The 21248-nt window shown below is 42.1% G+C and overlaps 1 protein-coding gene across 3 annotated transcripts in view; it reads left to right on the top strand.

Moving 5' to 3' along the window:
- Nucleotides 1-21248, top strand: part of DAAM2 (dishevelled associated activator of morphogenesis 2) — a 226798-nt gene that overhangs the window by 100474 nt on the left and 105076 nt on the right. For all 3 annotated transcript variants that reach the window (XM_063124183.1, XM_063124181.1, XM_063124182.1), the window contains exon 3: nucleotides 12050-12139. In XM_063124183.1, the coding sequence (XP_062980253.1) occupies nucleotides 12050-12139 (90 nt within the window). The remainder of the gene's footprint in view (nucleotides 1-12049; nucleotides 12140-21248) is intronic.

Here is a 21248-nt window from a genome sequence, read left to right as displayed (position 1 = left end):
TTCTGCAAGTTCAGGGAGATAGAGAAGATGTTGGGTTCTCATCATCTGAATCCAAGGATGAAGATGAGACCACATTCTTTTGTTGGGAGGTCATGGGAGTAGTTACTAAAGATTCTTCCCTGAGTGGAGCAGCCTGTACCTTATCCTCCTCTGAGTTTTCCTCAGGGTATTACAGGTCTCCATGGTTGGGTTCAGGACAGTAACAAAATATTGAGGTCTCCTAAGTTCAGTATGAGTTGAGTGGGTTGGCTTAGAAGTGGCTGAGAACATTCTCTAAGATATTAATGAAAACGTATTCAAGAGACTTGTTAACATGCCATGTTTAGACCAATCCCCATTGATTTGTCTAGCCAGGCTGGGGGAAAGAAAAAATAAGCACACCTGTTACTGGATAGAACACTTATCTTTATAGTCTGTGGCCCTGATTCACAGTGCTTCATTCACTTATGCCAAAGATGCTGGAACTCTTGTCACAAAATAAACTCTCCAATTCATTTATTGAAGATGGGCTGGTGATATGAAGTGTAAAAGACTGTTTAAAGGAATATTCCTAGGCCTGTTACTAATACAATGCATATGCTAGGCAACATAAATAGTTCATTTGCCATGTGGTCTTACTCAGTTTGCTTGTTAACACCATAACAGTTATGCTGGATTGGATCCTATTTTGGAAAGGGTCACAATGCAAGGTTGGTAATCCTCTTCTTCAAGGTGTCCCTCTCTTTCTAATTTCTTCTCAAGGCCAAAGATGTCAAGGCTTGGTTTAGTCTGCATTCACTAACCCCAAGGCTGCCCATAAAGGACAAGGCTGAAAACTTGTTCAGGACTCGTGTTTGTGGTTATACTGGTGGTGGGGAGGAAGGCCTTGGAAGGTGTATTCTGGAAGTGCTGAAAAATTCAGGGCAGTCTCTAGAAGAGACCAACACTTTGTTGTCCCACTTGGGAGTTTGTTAGGAACCCAAATATATCTAATGAGAAATATGTTTGCAATTTGGGTTTCATGTGGCCATGAAATTCGAAACTTAGTTCTAAGCATATGGCTTAAGTATTGACACTAACCATCCTTTAAGGCCAGTATTCTGTTAGAGTACAGAATGGGCTGCACATGTAAAGTTTTGTGTTGTTTCCTCCACCTCCTGCCGTTGAAATACTTGATAACTGGGACCCTGCTTTTTAATATTTTAAATGGGCAGAGCCTGAATTTTAACGCTTAAACCTATTTGCTGTAAGTTGAAAGGAATGGGGGGGGGCAGGATACAGTAGGAGCATAAGAACAGAAGACAGTGAGGTGTCATCAGATGAGTGTTTATAGCATGCTCCTTACTGGCCACTCACTGATTTTCGTGGGTCCTTTTCACGATGCTGTCTGCCTCCCATGCTTCTCCCACTCCTTCTGCTCATTTTTCCGTCCCCCCCAAAAAGACCTGGAAAATCAGGGTGGTTTTTTTTGGCTGTAATGAAACTTTCTGCCATTTCCTGCTGTGTGCAGGTGAAGTAGCATGATAAAAGCGCCCACTGAATGGGCCATGTGGTAGTTGCTTGCTTCCCCGTGTGAAGAAAGAGGAAGCTGTTTGTCCCTATTGTGGGACAGAACCAGGAGGCAAAGAGATGGTATGGAAACATGATTCCCTCCACCCCATCTGATGCTCCTCAGTGAAAAAATTCTTTGGCATATTTAATAGATGAGAAGTGTTAGCAGATTTTAAGACAGAGAAGACTTTAAAGAAAGAGAGAAGAAAGATAAAGACCTCACAGAGCATAAGCCTATATAGCCCACTGCTTGGTGGTTCTTACTCTCCTATTCAATAAATATGTTCAAAGGACCAGAGTATTTCTGGAGTGATCCCAGCATTTCCTGCAGTTCACTCCAAGAAGGAAGGTTATGTGTTTAAGGTATACAAAGGAGCAGTGTCTGAATAAAAGATAAGTCAACATTTGTTTGCCATGAAGGTGGAGTGGATACAGTTGTATAAATAGGGGGGAAAGTCTTTACACAAAGAAGCCTTAACCCTCAGCATACATCACCAGCATATCAGGAAGCTGATGGTGTTCTCTGCCATTGGCTCCCTCTTGCCCTTTATGGGTGTGCCTGAAATCTCTCCCTTCTGTGGCTGCTTCTGTGAAGGAACAAATCTGTATGGGAGGAAGGCAGGGAGATAAAGGAAATACCAGTTCTGCGGGTGGACTTAGCTGTGCCCATGGCCCACCTACATTATTATAATGCGTGATGTAATGGTAGCAATGAAAACTTAAGCATGATAGAACCTTCACTAACACAGTCTCTAGAAATCTGTACAAATTCTGCTCAAATCTTTGGAAAGGAGTTGCAACAAAATAATAGTAGTTGTGTTGTTTATTTTGAGATTACTCGCATCTTAGGACATATCTACACCTTGTGTCAACTTATTATGAATGTGGAATAAAACCCAGGAAACAGCACTATGAAAGCGGCATATAGAATGTGTCTTGTAGCCCCAACAGTTATATCAGTGCACTTCAATACCGCTGTAAAGCAGTAGTGTAGATATAGCCTTAGAATTGGCTCACACAACTGTCTCACACTGTGGGAACGGTGGAGTTCTAGTCATCCAGTGCTGCTTTCAGGACCATGTCTTGACTGCTGATGAGCATATGCAGATGAACACTGCATTCACCAGTTTTTAGCACTCTGTCACAACTACCCCTGCTAGCCCCCAAAGTTGCTATATCCAAATTATTCCCAGAGTGGAAGCAGTGAGGATGGCCCCAGTGTGTTCCTATATTTTCTCATTGAGGCTCTCTCTGTGTATGCTCCTTTTTGGTTTGGCAAAACCGCTGGGTCAGGCTTGGCTGTGCCTATGTTTTTGTGCACGTTCTCTCACAGGATGAACGCTTGTACTTGTCATGGCAGAATTTCTTGGAGGAAGAAGGAAACCCAAATGCAGCAAACTACGTAATTCAGTAGAGTTTCCCGGAAACTGAACAACCTTTCCCTGGATAATTCACACTACAGACAAAATGACTGCAACACTGGTTTGGGATTGGGCCTTTTAAAAAACGAAGAAGCAAAACCAGGAGATCTGCATGCTGCAACCATGTCAGTACAGAAACCTCTGTGGAAAGCACCACCTAGACTCCAGAAAATGACCATCCAGTTATAAAAACTATGCATTAAAAGTAGAATAACTGGTCCTGGAAGTGCCTTCTTATAGCAAGAGCTCTGTCAAAACCACCTATAAATAGTAAAACCTATGTGCAAGCAGGAACACCCAATTGACTTAAATACAGCATGGGTTGCTATTCCCAAAATGAAATGAAAAACATTCACATGAGAGAAACTCCCTCCTCCCCCACCAATGACCCCACCTGTCATTGAGGAGACATGATAGCACTCTTCAAATACTTAAAAGGTTGTCACACAGAGGAGGGCCAGGATCTCTTCTCGATCCTCCCACAGTACAGGACACAGAATAATGGACTCAAGTTAAAGGAAGCCAGATTCCAGCTGGACATCAGGAAAAACTTCCTGACTGTTAGAGCAGTGCGACAATGGAATCAGTTACCTAGGGAGGTTGTGGGCTCTCCCACACTAGAGGCCTTCAAGAGGCAGCTGGACAAGCATCTGTCAGGGATGCTTTAGGGTGGATTCCTGCATTGAGCAGGGGGTTGGACTCGATGGCCTTGTAGACCCCTTCCAACTCTGCTATTCTATGATTCTATGAAGTGTTCAGGGAGTTGAAAAAGAACTACAGCTATGGTTGATGGTGGTGAGGGGAGAAATATAGAAGCACAAAAATGTAGCTAAAATTAGAATATTGGGTGTGTTAGGATTCTGAACACAGGTCATAGCATCATAATTGTAAAAAAAGAAGGGGTAAAACTATAAGAAGCACAATCAACATTAGAAGGTGTTTGTAAAAAGCCAAAGGCAACAAGCCAGTGGAAAATTCTCCTGCACAACCCCCTTTGAAACTAATAGCAGCTGCAGAAGGACACTGCTGCAGAATTCGTATTCATTTCAAAGAGGGCTTGCACAGGACAACCTCCCACTAGATTGTGCCCATGATGCTCAAGTTGGCAGTGAGTTGTTGTAAGATGCTTCATCTGTCACAGACATAGATTTTAAAGCTAGCTCTTGGATGCATACAACTGATCGTGAAACCAATAGTTGGCTATTGGCAATGTGGGTCAGGTTGAGGCAGTGGTATGCAGTCTGGTACTCTACAGATGTTTTGGACTATAAAACCCCTAATCCCTGACCATTAGCCATGCTGGCTTGAGCTACTGGGAGCTTTAGTCTCAAACATCTGCATGGCACCAAGTGTTCAATCTCTGGATTAAGGTATAGATCAGGGACCAAGGAACTAAAGAAATAGCACCGTATGTATTGATCTGGACTTGGAACAAATACTACAGGAAAGAACGGAGGCAGCTCCTGCCACACAACATGATCATCCACCATGGGTTATTTAACCCATCATGGATTATCACGTTGTCTCAACCCAGTACCACTTCCAGGCATTTCTAACCTGAGAGATGTGGGTGTGCAATCCTGAATATTTTCTCACACTTCCGTTTGGCTGCCTTTAGCGTCCTCTGCAAAGTGAAAAAGGTGGCACTGCAGAGGTGTTGAACCTTTTGCTAGTGCTCTGGCAATAATAAAGATTGCACAAATCAATTTCTGCTGCATAGGAAACATCCTTAACTTTTATCCAAGGACAGTTAGAGATGTAAAAGGGTGTCCATTGATGTCTGTCTCTTGTTGGATTCCTAGTGAAGAGTGCAATTCAGGTTAATTGATACCTAAGGAGAATTTTTAATAATGACTGAAGTGGGTGTGTGAAATGTATGCTTTAATTGTATGCATCTCTTTAATATTTGTTTGTTTGTTACATTTACACACTGCCCCATAGCCGAAGCTCTCTGGGTATAATATAATTTCTATGTCACACCCAGTGAAAAAGTTGGTGATCGTTTTGGATTTTATGAATTTGGTTTTGTTTAAATGGGGAAAAACAATGTGCCTAGTGAGCCAACCAAAATAATGGTTGTTCCTAGTGAGTCACCTTTAATACTATTAAGAATAGCTTGGAATATATTAGAGCTATGTAGTACCATATTTCTTCGATTGTAAGATGCCATCGATTGTAAGATGCACACTAATTTCAGTACCACCAACAGAAAAAAAAACCCTAAGACACACCTGCGATTCTAAGACGCACCCCATTTTTAGAGATGTTTATACAGGGAAAAAAGTGTGTCTTAGAATCGAAGAAATAGGGTATGTTACACAGCAGCAAACTCAGTTCTGGTTCATTGGTAAGTGGACCTATATGAAGTGTGTGTTTTCAAGCACCTTAAAAAATTTCATCCAAACAACATGCCCCCACAGCAAATGTACATGTACAACTAAAAACTGTAACGTGCCAAGACACCCAGCTCAGAGAATATTGCAATTTGGTTTGTAGTTTTGTTTTCTTAGGACCTGGAAAAGCTGCATCCTAGATGGAAGGATATGGGGGGGGGGGGTGTCACTTGTGATGAGTGTGCACACAACACTTTCTTCCCCAGACTGCTGAATTTGATCATTTCTTAGCATATTGTGACCCCAGACATGATTTTAATGAATGTTTTAATGCTGTGAACTGTTTCAAGGTGTTTTTTTAAAAAAAGTAAGCAGCATAAACAAAACAAAACAAAACACGCCTGTTCAATATAAAAATAGGGAGTTCTTATTTTCTCATGATATATCTCCCCCCACCCAATATATATTGTGTTTAATATTTTTATGTAAGTACCCCTAAGCAAAAAGTTTGGGCAAGGTTCTTTTTTCTTCTGTAGAGTTCAAAAACAATTAACACATTCTTATTGAGAAACCCATGCTATAGAGAGTCCCAATTCCAGCTTTTACACTTACTATCCCCCAAAGCACAAGGGAAAAATGCAACTTTAAGTCTCACCAAATATCTTTTTATGCTTCCTGTCCACTGATTTGATTTCCTCCTTTCATTTTCATGAGTTTCAGTCATTTCAAATCTAGTCCACTTTGCCATTCTGGATTGGAAATGTTTTTCCACTGACCATGTCCTCTCCTCAGTAACCAAGATAAAATAGAATAAGGAAATTGAAAATGTTAGGAAATTAACTGGAGGACCTTCCTTTTTAAACTTCTCCCTGAGGCTATCCTGGCAAATGTCTTTTTAATCAGCTCTTTACTGTAGTATTTACATCTTGAAGTGCTTTCTTGCAAGCCAAGCAACTGATTCCAGTGTGCAGGAGGCTTCATATTGGCACGAACCTCTGGATTGAAGTCATCTATCCAAGAAGTGGAAGAAGAGTTAATGCATTCTTGGAAAATTGCCAAAGCAGATGGGGCAGGAGTTGTTTGTGTGTGTGTCATTTGATGTATGGAGAAGAACATATTTTGGAAACCATCATGCTTGTTGGACCAGTCATATTTTTGGTGTCTTGTCTGGCTTCAGCCGTGACCTGAGCTCTAAATGAAGACTTGACTCATTTGTTAATTCATCTTTAGCATCGAATGTTGCTGTAATGAAACATCTTAAACAGGTAACCACAGTCCTATTGCAGTATCCGGGGCCCATTCCAGGATCAAAGGCCTATATACACCTGTTGCTGAGGAACATGGGTGGGAGGGTGCTGTTGCACCTGTGCCCTGCTTGTGGATTCCTGGTCAACAGCTGGTTGGCCACTGTGTGAGCAGAGTGCTGGACTAGATGGACCCTTGGTCTGATCCAGCAGGGCTCTTTTATGTTCTTATGTGTGTATATTACAAAATATATTCTCTCTGTTAGGACTTAACGGCATGAATAGGGTGACAATATGAAGAGCAGGACAGGGCTCCTGTATTTTTAACAGTTGTATTGAAAATGGAATTTCAGCAGGCCTCATTTGTATACATGTAGCACTTGGCGAAATTTCCTCTTCATCACAACAGTTAAAGCTGCAGGAGCCCTGCCCTCTTTTGTATTTGTTCACTCTAGTATAGCTTCTGCAGCTTTAACTCTTGTGATGAAGAGGGTATTTCACCAGGTGTTGCATGCATATAAATGATACCTGCTGAAGTTCCCTTTTCAATACAACTGTTAAAAATACAGGATCCCTGTCCTCCTTTCCACATGGTCACCCTGAGCATAAAGAGCAAGCTCTGTACATTTATTCTTTAGGAATTATATGCTGGAAGAAGGCCCAGACTCACTTTTGCCTTTTTGTGGTCAGCCCAGAACTCATACCCATGGGAGAGTGGCCAGCGGAGAACAAAGAGAGACATTCAGAGGGAATAATGTGAAATAGCTAGAAACTGGAGCACATAGTCCCTGGATCTGGATGCCTAATAGATACTCAAAGATGGAGGCTCAATAATTTCTCATGCTTTTCTCCTCAGCCCCCATGGGGAAGTGGAGACTATAGTGACTGTATAGCTCCCTTTTGGGGGCTGTAATAAAGCATCTGGGCTGTGATCCTGCAAAGCAAAAGTGCTCTTTAGTGTTTGGCCTGCAGCCACAATGTTTGGAGTGCAGAGTCTGGGCTTTGCCATCAGAGGGTTTACCTTCTTGTGGAGATGACTACCTCCCCTTTGTGTGTGGAGGTTGTTGGAGTGAAATGGAGTTTGGTGTTGGGTGCTTGTAGTCCCTAAGCGAAGTACTGGTTAGTTTTCTAAGCAGAAAAGTATTAGCAACATGCTTAAATCCCCACGTCCTTTGCACTTTGGGTAAAGTGCTCTTTTTGTGTGTGCAAAAAGCGCCCTCTTTCATCAACAATGTCCCCTTGTAAACCCTGTGTGTAACGTGGGGGCAGAGAGGGAGAGGGAGAACGCACCATGCTGTGTACTCTGTCATCTGAGTTATGATATCCGTGTGTGGGATTTATATCCTTGTGGTGTGCTGTGATGGGGTGCAGTGCTGTGGCAGCATGGGCAGGATGATTGTTGACGTGAGGGCAGCTATTTTTAATCCCCCCAATTGAAATTGCACTGTCAATGGGGGTGTGGTCATGAACTGAAGGGACATAAATTAAATCAATTATGTGTATACGGTCTACAGACCCATTACACAAAGTCTACAAAGTTGACCAGAATAACATACATACTTGAGATAATTTGCTATTGAGTCAGGGTGATTTATATATATTCTGCTGGCAATCTGTTATATGTATTAATAGTGGCAGCCAACATTTAGTTGTTTTTTCTGTAACCTAAATCCTGGTATCTGCTAATAGAAAATTAACATAGAAGCCAAAAGACATTCCCGGATAAGGTTTAAGCAGTAGGGGAAAATGTAAAAAAAGCTTTTGCCCTCTCCTTCCCATGACTCTGCCGTTTCAGATTGAATGGTTCCTGTGTATATCTGGAGTGTTTGCTAGCGTATCTGCCATGGTGTTGATGTTTCTTTTATAAGCAATTTCCCCTATTATAATGCATTATTGTATATTATTTTCACGAATTATACACATTTTTGTGTGCACTTCACCCTACTATCTGTATTTTGGGACACGACATTCAGAGAAATGTGAATACCAAAGAAAAACCATGTTTCTGTTTGTGTGTTAGTTCGAGAATTGCAGATTAGGTAGGCTTGCATTAAAATGTGAACCAAACAAATTTCTTCTCCATCCCTAGCACAAAGTGGTGGCACTAACTCTGCTGTTTGTGGATATTCCCTTGAGCTCTCCACTTCTAAGGGTTTATTAATTAATTATTTAAAATATTTATATCCTGCTTTTTCAGTATTCGCTCCCAAAGTTGCTTACAACAGAAATTAAAAGGCTACATCATAAAATACGGCCACAACACTGGTTCCAATTACTGAAATAGCAGCACCAGCTAAATATTAGATCTATCATATTAAAGGCTGTTAGATGACCTTGCCACGTTGTTAGCTTTTCCTCACTTTCCCAAAAAGATGAGAAGGGGGAAAGATGGATATTCGTTTTCCATTTCAGTGTCTACCCAAATTATCTCCTTGCTTATGCAGGAAACTCAGTATTATAGTTCTCAAATGTGTTATAATTAGATGACCAAAGGCTATTTTCATTTAAAGGAGTGAGTAAACTCAGCTTAGCATGTATCATCTAGAGAATTGTCTTGGAAGTGGTCAGGTAACAGTTGGGCTGGTACTTAAGCTTTGACTTGTGATTGGCTAGGTTTGCAGCCATTCAAATTCCCTCAACCCATTGCAGAATGGATTGGGTGCTTCTCAAAGCTCTCAACTTGCTCTTGACAATAGAATTAAGCTTTGTCTAGTTTGAATAGCTGTCTGCCAGTTTCTTAGATGTTTTTATGATATGGGGAATAAAATCCGGTTAGTTTCTTGCTTTTGCCAAATAAACAGTAAATTGGTTTGGCATTTACCTCAAGCAGTGGTGCCTTTTCTAAATAAGTTTTTGCTGAGACAGCCAGCTCACTGCTTCTGTGGAGTCCATTTGGGACCTTTGCCAGGCCTAATATCCACAAGTATAAGTGACCCTGTATCCTCTGCACACATTTGACCTCTTGCTGTGTTCTCTGTCCTTCAGATCCGACATGCAGTTTCTCTCTCCCTCTTTCCATCCCCCCAAGAATGTGTTCCTGGCCCGAGTTTTTCTAATTTTGTATTGCAAGGATAAAACCTCCTTGCCTTGCTTGGCTGCCTTCTTGTTTGGAAACTCACTCTAAACATTTCCACATGGCTTTGCACTCTTCACGCACAGTTATATGTATTTTTAAAAACCTTCCTCTCCACCGTCCCCTGGCTTTCTCCTACCTTGGGCTGTTGGCAATGACCTAGCCTTGTTACTGTTTGTGTTTCTTTTGTACCTTTCTGTGGCTGAAATCTCTGTGGGCCTTTAAATCTGTCAGCAGCTGCTACCAAGCTCAGTATGCAGTTTTAGCTCACTGTTTTCACAAGTTTCTGGATCCAGAAACTTTTCCAAATGAGCCATTGTGGGACTGTCTTAAAGAGGTATTCTCCCTGTTTTAGGGTAGGGTTTTATTTCAATACCTCAGAAGTCCTCACAATGTCACCTCAATAGCGGGTTTCCTCTCCACTTTCAAGGTTTCCTCTTGTTCGACATCTCCCCCATTCCCTCCACCCCAAATCCTCCTGATTTCTGTGGAGTGAAAAAGTGGGACAATTGACGAAATGGAAGATTTTTCTGCAACACGAGTTCTATTTACAATACAGCTGTCTATATATACAGTAACACAGTGAAGCATTTAACAAATGCTATTTTAAAAAAAAAAACCAATGAAAGCTGCTATGTAATTTGTCTGGAGTGTATTTGAGCTTATTTTTCTTCTTCGAGGAAACTATTGAAAGGAAATTGGAAAATTAAAGGATTGGTCTGGGCCACTTTTGTTTTCAAAAATATTTTTATAACATGTCCTAGGTGACGCATAATGCAAAACTGTGCATTGGACAGGCACCAGTGCAGTTCGTATACTGCACATGTTCCCCCACTTTTCTCTCTAGCATTCGTCGAAAGAAAGGGCACAGTGAAACTGCATAATGGCTCAGGGATGGGTCACCGTGTCATTAGTGGGCTTGGCCATGCATGGGGCAAGATCTCCTGCCACTGTTGAGTGGAGGAGCACAAGTCGCCACCACTGGGAAGGGGGGTGTGAGCCTCTGTCACTGGGGGCCAGGGGAGAAGCCCAAGTCATTGTCACCACCACTACTGTGGAGGGAAGAGCTCCCACCACCAGAGTCGCTGTACCCTTCCATCATCACCTTCCCCTCAATACCTTGGCTCAGAGCTACCCTTCCTGGGAGAGAGGCATTGGGTGGAAGGTGACCCTGGAGGCTGTCTGTGCCACTGCAGTCCCTGAGGAATGACATCTTCAGAGTGAGGCAACGGTTCCGGAAAGGCTCTGTGGAGGGCTGGGGGGAGGAGAGAACCTGTCTGTCTGGTTCCTTGCTCTAGGGGATCCTCAGAGCAACGCATTGGGTTGGAGATGCTCCAGGGATTGCATTGGGTGCTCTCTTGCTGTGCCCTTTCCTGTAGCAGGGGAGCAGCCAGTGTGGCTTTTCAGAGCAGCTGCGCACCGATACCTTATTCAGAGTAACGTATAGAGCAGGTGGCGGCTGCTGGTCCGGAGAGCTGCAATGGTTGTTTTCCGGCTGCAGCATGTGGCAGGAGAGTGGCCAGCCCAGCAGGGCTCTCCAGAGTAGCCACCCACCCTATGCTTCACTTTGAGAGGGATAGGACAGGGGCTGTAGTGGGACGTATAGCCCTCCCATGGTGGGGCACACAGGATCCAATGCTCTTCTCGACCCACTGCCTGAGGTGGGTGATTTACCCTGCCTCATGGGAAGGCTAGCCCTGGTCATGCCCATTGATGTAATTCAGTTCGTGGAGATTCTATGGAATCCTCCCACTCACTCTTGTACAGTTCTGTACCCTTGCTCTATAGAGGTTACATGATGTACACACCTCTGAAAAAAAGTTGGCTCTGAAGTTGTGGCAATTCGTTACCAGGCAAGATTTAAGGCTCTTGTACTAGTGTACAAAGCCCTAAATAACTTGGGACCAGGATACTTGAGAGAGTGCCTGCTCCCCTATCAATCTGCCCGGTCACTGAGGTCACTGCATGCTCCTGGTGGTTCCACATTGACCTATGGTCCAATTGGAGTCCACCAGGAGAGGAGCTTTCAGTGTGCTGGCCCCCTTCATATGGAATTCCCTGCCTCTGGAGGTCAGGCAGGCACCAACTTTGTATTCCTTCTGGCACCTCTTGAAAACGTTGTTGTTCCAGGAAGCCTTCCATTAATGACCAGCTGTGGTTTTATTAGTTTCTTTTTAAAATGTATTTTAATGTGTTTTTATTATTCTTTTATTCTATTTGTCCACCGGTCAGAAATTATTGAATGGGGCAGTGCACAGTTGATTCACTGTGCTTAAATACAGCACAGAGGTTTTGGATATGTTGCAAGGGCAAAGGTTTGAGTGTTTTAAGGGTCTCAATTTATTTAACTGGGAGTCTGGAGATAAAGATGGCCCTGAAAATCCTTGGTGAAAATGACTACTATTGCCATTGTTTTATACATGTGTGTGTTTTTCTTGTCATCTCCAGGATGAATTGGATCTTACAGATAAGAACAGGGAGGCAATGTTTGCACTCCCTCCAGAGAAGAAATGGCAGATTTACTGCAGCAAGAAGAAGGTACTCTCTTTAATTGAATTACATAATAAACTCTGCATATATGTATGGTTTGAATTGTATGACCATGTGCTTTTATTACTGATAGACTCCAGTTCCTCCAATTAATGAGGGCATCTTTGATTAACTTCAAGGGTGCTCAGCCTATATAGGGCCACATTTGTTCACAGTGCAGGTGGAAGTGCTTTGGCTGCTGGGAAGATTCATCCACCACTTACCTCTTAGATGGTCTTAAGGTTAGGATTTCCCTTTGAATATCTAGTGCTGTGTTAAAAAGTGAAAGATCAAAGGGCAGGCCCACAACCTCCCAGCTCCCCAATTTATTTTTGTGCTTCAAACACTTCCACATACAGCCACAACATTTAAACTCTTTCCGGCAGACCCCCAAACAGCTGATGATTGTGGGGTGCCTGCCACCACCTTGCTTTCTGATGCTCAGATGGAATGACATCTCTGAACTCCTGGCCAAACAGTCATTGGTAGGGCGGCCTTGTCCAATGTGATACCTTGCAGATGTTTTGGTCAATGGTCTGGGATGTTGGGGGTTGTAGTCTAAAATACCTGGAGGGCATCAAATTCAGGAAGGGCAGATGGTTTGGACTACAACTCCCATCAGCTCTAGCCAATAAGGCCAGTGGCCATCTGGGCCATTGTAGTCCAGAACATTGCAGAAGGCTTTTATAGGTTCTTAGAAAGCTCTTTCCTCTTCTATTCTAGTTGTGCAAGGATATCCGCTTGGCTTTCTTTGTTAGAGGTCTCCTCCTAACTGCACCAACCCCTGAATATCCAAAGGGCATCCATGATTTATGCACAGCATCAACATTCCCTTGAGATCACACACTTATAATGCTATGCCTAAGAACCCCTTAAAACCAAAACAACACTACAAACAGGTAGTTCATGGTTATTTCTCTCTCAGTTCTCACGTCTCCAAACTGAGCTGTTTCCTAAGCATCCCATGGTGTTCATGTACTAGCCATAAACATTATATATGAAAAAGCTTCCAGCCTGTAAAGTTTTATACAAGATTATAACTTTGCCAGAGCTTGTCACACACCAAAAACTGGGCACTATTATGAGTAAGAACAACTTACTTTAACATTGTTTTTGAAGTTGCTTTTTTTTTAGTTTTCAAATTGTTGCAAGTTTTAACTGTACATTGCCACGAGGGCCCTCACTGGCTGAAAGGCAACTCATACATTTATGAATAAATAAGTAAAAATAAAAGGTTCTGCTCTGAATTTCTGCAAACCTTCACTATTCATGGGCTTCTTATTGCTCTTCATGTTAGCGCATAGGTTCTGCATGAGAGAGAAAAGGTGTATGCACATTATTTATTTATTTATTACATTTCTATACCGCCCAATAGCCGGAGCTCTCTGGGCAGTTCACAAAAATTAAAACCATTCAAAGTATAAAAAAACAGTATAAGACCATAATATAAAATACAATATAAAAGCTCAACCAGATAAAAACAGCAGCAATGCAAAATTACAAATTTAAAACACCAAGTTAAAATGTATTTATAGATTGTTAAAATGCTGGGAGAATAAAAAGGTCTTCACCTGGCATCTAAAAGCATATAATGTAGGTGCCAAGCGAACCTCCTTAGGGAGCTCATTCCACAGCCGGGGTGCCACAGCAGAGAAGGCCCTCCTCCTGGTAGCCACCTGCCTCACTTCCTTTGGCAGGGGCTCGCTGAGAAGGACCCCTGAGGATGACCTTAGTGTCCGGGCAGATACATATGGGAGGAGGCGTTCCTTCAGATAACCTGGCCCCAAGCCGTTTAGGGCTTTAAATGTTAATACCAGCACTTTGAATTGGGCCTGGACCTGGACTGGCAGCCAATGAAGCTGGAAAAGGACTGGCGTAATGTGGTCTCGTCGGCCAGTCCCTGTTAGTAAGCGTGCTGCCCTGTTTTGTACCAGTTGAAGTTTCCGGACCGTTTTCAAAGGCAGCCCCACGTATAACGCATTGCAGTAATCCGAATGAGAGGTTATCAGAGCATGGATAACTGTAGCTAGGCTATCTCTGTCCAGATAAGGGCGCAGCTGGTATATCAGCCTAAGCTGATAAAAGGTGCTCTTTGCCACTGAGTTCACCTGTGCCTCAAGTGACAGTTCTGGATCCAAGAGCACCCCCAAACTATGGACCCGATCCTTTAGCAGGAGTGCAACCCCGTCCAGGACAGGGCAAACATCACCTCGCCGGACAGATGAACCACCCGCTAACAGTACCTCCGTCTTGTCTGGATTGAGTTTCAGTTTATTAGCCCTCATCCAGTCCATTACCGTGCCCAGGCACTGGTTCAGAACAGCCACTGCCTCACCTGGGCTGCCGGTGGCATTTTCAAGGGCTGCCGGTGGCATTTTCTGGGCCTGGTTATGCTATTTGTATTTAGACCAGAAGGTGTGATTCCCTGGCTTTGCAACAGCTCTGCCCTTTCCCTGAAATGGTTTCACCTGTACACTCCTCTCAATGGGAATGGCTGCATACATATTTGTTGGCAGGCTCAGCTAGCTTTTTTAGCTCTAATGGGGGAGGATCTGTTTATAGCCATCTTGTAGAATGCTGCATTCCTTCCGCCGGCCAGCCAGGTTTGACAGGAAGCAGCCGTCTTATTTAATCAGTCTCTTGGATTTGCTGTATAACCCTCCCAATTCTTTTTAAAGGGAGTAGAAGTAGATCAGAATTCTTATATCTAAAGATGACCTGAAGAGCAAAGGACTGATAACTGTTCAGCTGCACTTAGAGACTTGAAGGTCAAATGATTGATCAATCATTCTAGGTTAATGAGTTTGGTAGGGGAGTTTTGCTTCCTGTTCAGCCACTTGCAAGCAGGTACCTCATACATCAACGTGAGGAGGAAACCAAAGGTCAAATACTACATTATGAAGTAGTACCTTGCTATATTATGAAACAGGTTATAGACAGCACACATTGGCCCCATTCAGAAGACACCTTAAACCATGGCTTTAACCATGGTGAATAAAGCAAAACAGCTTATTTGCTGTGCTTAAAGCCATGGCTTAAGGTGTCTTCTGAATGGGCCCAGTCCTAACTTAAACCTACTTGCCCAATTCTTGCTTAGTTTGTACAATCTTTGGAGCAAACGGTGCTGCAAATTCGTCTAAGTATACAACTTTTCCCAAGCATGTCAGCCCATTGGAATTCACATCTCTTTTACCGTCTGCATATTATTATGATTAGTCACCACAGAAGAGACGGTGGTGGTAGTAACAGTAGTAGTATGTTATTATTATTGTGCGGTTATTAGTCAGAGTAGTGATAGTAATAATAGCAGTATTGTATGACTGTTTATACAGTGACAAAGTGTGTTAGGATCTTAACATCATTAAAAAGTGTAGGATATTTCATTGCAGGCCATTTTTACATGCCACTTGTTTAGAACCAGGAACACTGGAATAACTGGCCTAATGAGACTGAAGGGCCCATTGTTGAAACACCTTATCCTGCGTGTGGCTCACATGGTTTGGAGTTGATTTGTGTCAACTTTCAGCTGATGTGCGCAATTTGGCGCTTCTCAGGCACTGTGCTCAAAAAAGCTATTTTAAAAAGCTCTTCTTGTACTGCTGCTCAGAAAGGCAATTCATACTGAAATTGGTACCTGGTCTCAGCATTCACACAGTCGTATGTGGGCATGTCTCCATCAGTTGAAAGTCAACACAGATTGAAAATTGCTAGGACATGGGTGTCATAACCAAGAGCCCCGAGTGGTGTAAAACAGTTATGTCTGGTGTGTGTGTGTGTTCTTCTCCGGTTTCACTCTGACAAGCTATTTATCTATATGTAGGGAATGTTCCTCCCCGCCCCACAACATGGGAGAGCATTCAAACATGCAAACCCTTCCCCGTGGCCTGAAGCAGTAGACTAGAGCCCAGAAAATGTTTCTGCTGACTGTATAAAGTGGCCCTGTTTTTGAGCAACCCTGCTCTTCCATTGGCCCAGGAATTTAAAAAGTTTCACTGCCTTGCATTGGCACACAGCTCAGCAAAGGAGAGCCTAACAAGGTAGGTCCTCCCCCAGGTGCCTTTTCTGAGGGAAGCTTGGAAGACAGTAACAAGGGTGAGGGCCTTCTCAGTGATGACACCTCAATTATGGAATGCTCTCCCCGATGAGGCTGGCCTGGTGCCAACATTGTTATCTTTTTGGTGCCATATCAAGACTTTTCTCTTTTCCCAGGCATTTAGAAGCATAGGTTGAGTTTTTAATTGAGACGAGATCTATTAGGTTTGGCTGACAGCTCAAAGTTGTTTTTAGATGTGTGTTGTCTTTGTGCTTACTCTTTGTTTTATGTTTGTATAGTTTTAAATTTTGTATATCAATGTTAATTTTTTAATGTTTTATAAACTGCCCAAAGAGCTCTGACTATGGGGCAGTATAGAAATGTAAATAATAATAATAATAATAATAATAATAATATAATACACTACTCGCTATGGAAGTTAAAGAACTATGGCAACACGAAAAAGTAAAATTCCGCTAGTCACATCAGTCATTAGCATCACATCAAAAAACTATACAGAAAACCTTCAGAAACTGGGCCTACCAAAATACATCCACACCAACACCCAGAAAGCAGTCATGCTTAAAACATGCTCAATAGTCAGGAAATTCCTGAATCAATAAACGACAGCATGACTTCACAAAGCCCATCATGACAGTCTAGAAAAGCTGCCATAAGCAAGGAAAGAGATATAATAATAACAATGTAATATTTATTCATTTATTTATTTGAAACATTTGTATCCCGCCCTATATCACTAGGATCTCAGAGCAGCGTACAGATAAAATCATACAATATAAAACAATAAATATACACAGCTGAAAGCAAATTAAAGCATGAATCAAGTTAAAGGGAAAGGAAAGGAACCTCTTGTGCAAGCACTGAGTCATTACTGACTCTTGGAGGGACGCCAGCTTTTGCTGAAACCAGTATATAATTTAAAAGCAATAAAAACAATTAAAACAGTTAAAACAATGTGCAATTTAACCATTAAAGGCTTTGTTAAAAAGCCATGTTTTTACTTGATGCCGCAATAAAATCAGCGTTGGCACCAGTCAGGCTTCCAAGGGGAGGGCATTTCACAGTCGGGGTGCCACAACAGAGAAAGCCTTCTCCCATGTCCCACCATAGCGTATGTGTTGCGCTGGTGGGTTGCGGAGAAGGGTTCCTCCAACAGATCTCAAGTCTCGGGCAGACATACATAAGGAGAGGCGCTTCCTCAAGTATTTATTTATTTAAAACATTTATATCCCACCCTATATCAATAAGATTTCAGGGCGGCGAGGTCCCAAGCTGTTTAGGGCTTTAAATGTCATTACCAACACAATCATTTCCCCTTTCAGTCCACCTTCCTTTCTCCTTTGAAGCTAACAGGTGAGTGTAAGATGTGTGGCCCAGATTGTGGCTTCTCTATTTTGACTCTTGAGCTCAGCCTTTCAGTGGAGATTGATTAATGTGCCAGGGATAGTGCCTTGGGGATCCTACAGAGTACCTTTGGATCTCTGCCAGCATTCTGATTGCATGAGAAGCTTCATACCTAAGCACCGGTGATATCTTGGATCTTTTTCTGCCTCGCTAAGATTGGTGGTATTACTGATACTTGAGGCAAAGTTCGGAACATTGTTGATTCTGGTGATTTAGGTGTTAGCAATTGCTACACCACTGTCTCTCTGAGGGGTAACCTAAAACCCAATGTTCACTCTTCAAATCCCTTCTTAAAACACCTCTCCCATGGAGATTTCCAAAGTAAACCTCCCATGAATTGTCATCTGGTCTCATTTAAAGACATAATGCACCAGATGAAGTCACATCATCTGTTCTCTCAGTATGTGTGGAGTGGGTGGGGGTGGGGTGGGGTGTCCAAAACTTCTTAATACATTTTCTGTTTTTGATTGTGCCCCTTTTGCGAAAGGAACCATGTCTTTTACTATGTTCACACAATGTTCAGCAAAATGTGGATATACAATAAATTAAGACACTGTGTTATTCGGTTTTAACCTCTGTTGCTTTAAAAAGTACTTACACAGCATCAATTAGGGACTTTGCATGCTAAACAGTTTTTCCTTGGTGATTCATTTGGTCTGCGTATTCTCAACCAGTTTTTTTGAGGGATCTTTCTTTTCTGGGAGTAGATGCTCCATATCCTGTGTTCTCAGACAACAAATTATTGGCTGCTGCTATTTCGTAACTTTCTGTTGCATTCATGGAATCCATCTTACTATGCACTGCTGCCAAATTCCATAAGAATCCAGTGGCCATCATGAGATTGCTAAAATATTCTCTTATGTGGCTTCCCCCTGCCCTCCGAGTGACAGAGTAGATAGTTGTTAACTTTTAACCTCCTGTAAAATTAATTGATTTGAGAAAAAATAATTTACTCTTATTAAAATAACTGGATAACTCCAAGCCCTCTGCAAGCCACCTCAGTTCGCCCTTGTCACAAATCTTTTTATTTGGTCATCTCTTCAGGCCTAGTAGGCTTGTAGCAGTGGCAAGTATCTTTCTGAGCCACTTCCAGGGCAATTTGCAAAGAGACTACCACTACTGCAGCATGGCTACTCAGCCCAGGAAATCCTCTAGAGTGGATTTGCAGCTAAGGCTGGGGGCCTTGTTCCTCCAAGGAGAATGTGGGTACAGGGATCAAAGGGGCATTGCTTAGGTTGTTGGGTGGAAGCAGGTGGTGGCAACAACAACAACAACAACAATAATAATAATAATAATAATAATATAATATTTATTAAAACAGTTGTATCCCACCCCATATCATTGGGATTTCAGAGCCAATGCCTCTGAATACAGAGCAATGAGACAGGAGATAGTATTATTGCTATTATTCTTATTACACTTTTTAAAGGTCTGGTACAAAATTAAAAAAAATAAAAACAAAACCCAGTTTTAACATATGACCTAGAGGCCAAAGCTCCTTCAGTTTCACGTTGGTGATTCCCTAGCTGCTATTTTGTAAATCACAGTTGTAATCATGTGTACATCTCCCATTATTATAGAGAAACAGAAGCTCTATTTTCCTGTCCACCCATTATACCCAGGTACAAGGTGACAAGGCCCTGGTAAAGGCCTTCATCAGTTTTTCGCTCTGTACTTGCTGACATCAAGAGAGAAGTGATTTGAACTCTTTCTCAGGATTCCATAAGAGTGCTGACATTTCATTGGAGAATATCCACTCTTAGATAAAACTCTGAAATGTCAACCATATTCTGGGGAACAGCAAAAGGAATGAGAGTTCTGTTTTTTCTCTTGCACTCTCTAACTTTCTCAGATTAACTCACAGTTTCCGTTATGTAATGCTGGTTCATTTGTTTATCTTAAGAATGGAGGTCACTGAGGGTCAGGCCCTTGAAATTATATATTTATTTTTTAAATCTGAAGAATTTCTTTTTTTACCATGGGAAAAGCAGAGAAGTCCTGTAGTTTCTTCAATTTTCCCTTAAAGAAAAAAAAAGGCTTATAGATGTCTGAAAATTTGTAGTCAGGAATAATGTCTCTTAGCAATTTGGAGCGGGCTTCTGAAAGAATAGGCCCAAACTGTGAACATAGCAGGTCAGAATTACTTGATGCCCCCTGCCCGCCGCGATACTATAGTTGGAGTGCCCCACATAGTTCTCCTTAAAGTCAAACTAACAGCTACTTGATGTTACCAGGATCTGCTGCTCCCGCACCACTTGTAGAAATGGTTACTTCCTATATTAGCATTGCTGGTCCCTATGGGGTGCCAGTGTCATGGGAAGTAACCATGTTTTGATCCCCTTCCATGACACCCTTCCTTCAGATGCTACTGGGAGCAGCCACCCTAGAATGGCTTCCATTGGCACCTTTGGCAATGTATGAATGGGCTCGAATGACCAAGTCACACAACCATTTAGTTATCCAGGATAAAGTAGTGACAATTGTTTCATACTGTCAAGCCGTCACTAAGGAGATGTAGTTATCTCCTGGCAAACATGCCCAAGTGAAGTGGCTAATAATAATAATAATAATAATAATAATAATAATAATAATAATAGTCACAATTATTCCATTAGTCACATCAGTCTCCGGCATCACATCAAAAAACTATACAGAAAACCTTCAGAAATTGGGCCCACCAAAATACACCCACACCAGCATCCAGAAAGCAGTCATAATAAAACGTGCTCAATTGTCAGGAAATTCTGTAAAAGACAGCATGACTTGTCAAAGCCCGTCATGTTAATCTAGAAAAACCACCATGAGTGAGAAAGAGGAGATGATGATGATGATGATGATGAGGAGGAGGAGGAGGATAATAATAATAATAATAATAATAATAATAATAATAATAATAATATTCTTTCTTACCCCTCTGGAACTAGGCGGGGAACAACATGAAATACAAAGATACTGTAAAATACATAAAACTGATTAAAACATATAAAATTAAATACATTATTAAAATAACAGCCAGACATCTTAAGGTTCGACTGGGTAGGCCTGCCAGAAGAGATCAGTGTTTATAGCTTTTTTAAATTCAGAAATACTCATAAGTTGGCGAATCTCTCCTGGCAGGCTATTCCACAGTCTGGGAGTGGCAGAAGAGAAGGTCCTCTGGGTAATGGTTATCAGTATAGTTTTGGCAGGCAGAAGTTAATTCTCCCCAGAGGACCTAAGTGTGTGGTGCGGATTGTACGGGAGAAGGCGATCCCACAGGTAACCTGGACCCAAACCTTATAGGGCTTTTAAAGGTAATAACCAACACTTTATACTTCGCCCGAAAACTAATTGCCAGCCAGTGAAGTGATTTTAATTTAGTTGTAAACGCTGTATATTTTAGGTATTGAAACTTCTTGCTTAACCTAGTGGCATTGGCAGCAGATGACAAGAGGGAAAGTGGCTCACCTCTAGATTTATTCTTTGCTTTCTTCCTCACGATGGTCAGGAGAAGGTGTTTCCTGGCTTCTAATGCCTGATATGTCAAACCAATTTGACTAACCAAACTACCTGTTTGTGGGAATTTGGGAATTATTTACTTAGGGAGGCTTGTCTGTTCAAACCTCTTATAAGTACTTAAAAGACCAAAGAGAAAGCAAGGTGAATTTTGGATTGGTCAGA

The sequence above is a fragment of the Elgaria multicarinata genome, chromosome 4 (genome assembly GCF_023053635.1).
Source record: "Elgaria multicarinata webbii isolate HBS135686 ecotype San Diego chromosome 4, rElgMul1.1.pri, whole genome shotgun sequence".
NCBI lineage: Eukaryota > Metazoa > Chordata > Lepidosauria > Squamata > Anguidae > Elgaria > Elgaria multicarinata.
The sequence above is the reverse complement of the archived record's forward strand: the minus strand, read 5'-3'. Positions and strand labels throughout refer to the sequence as shown.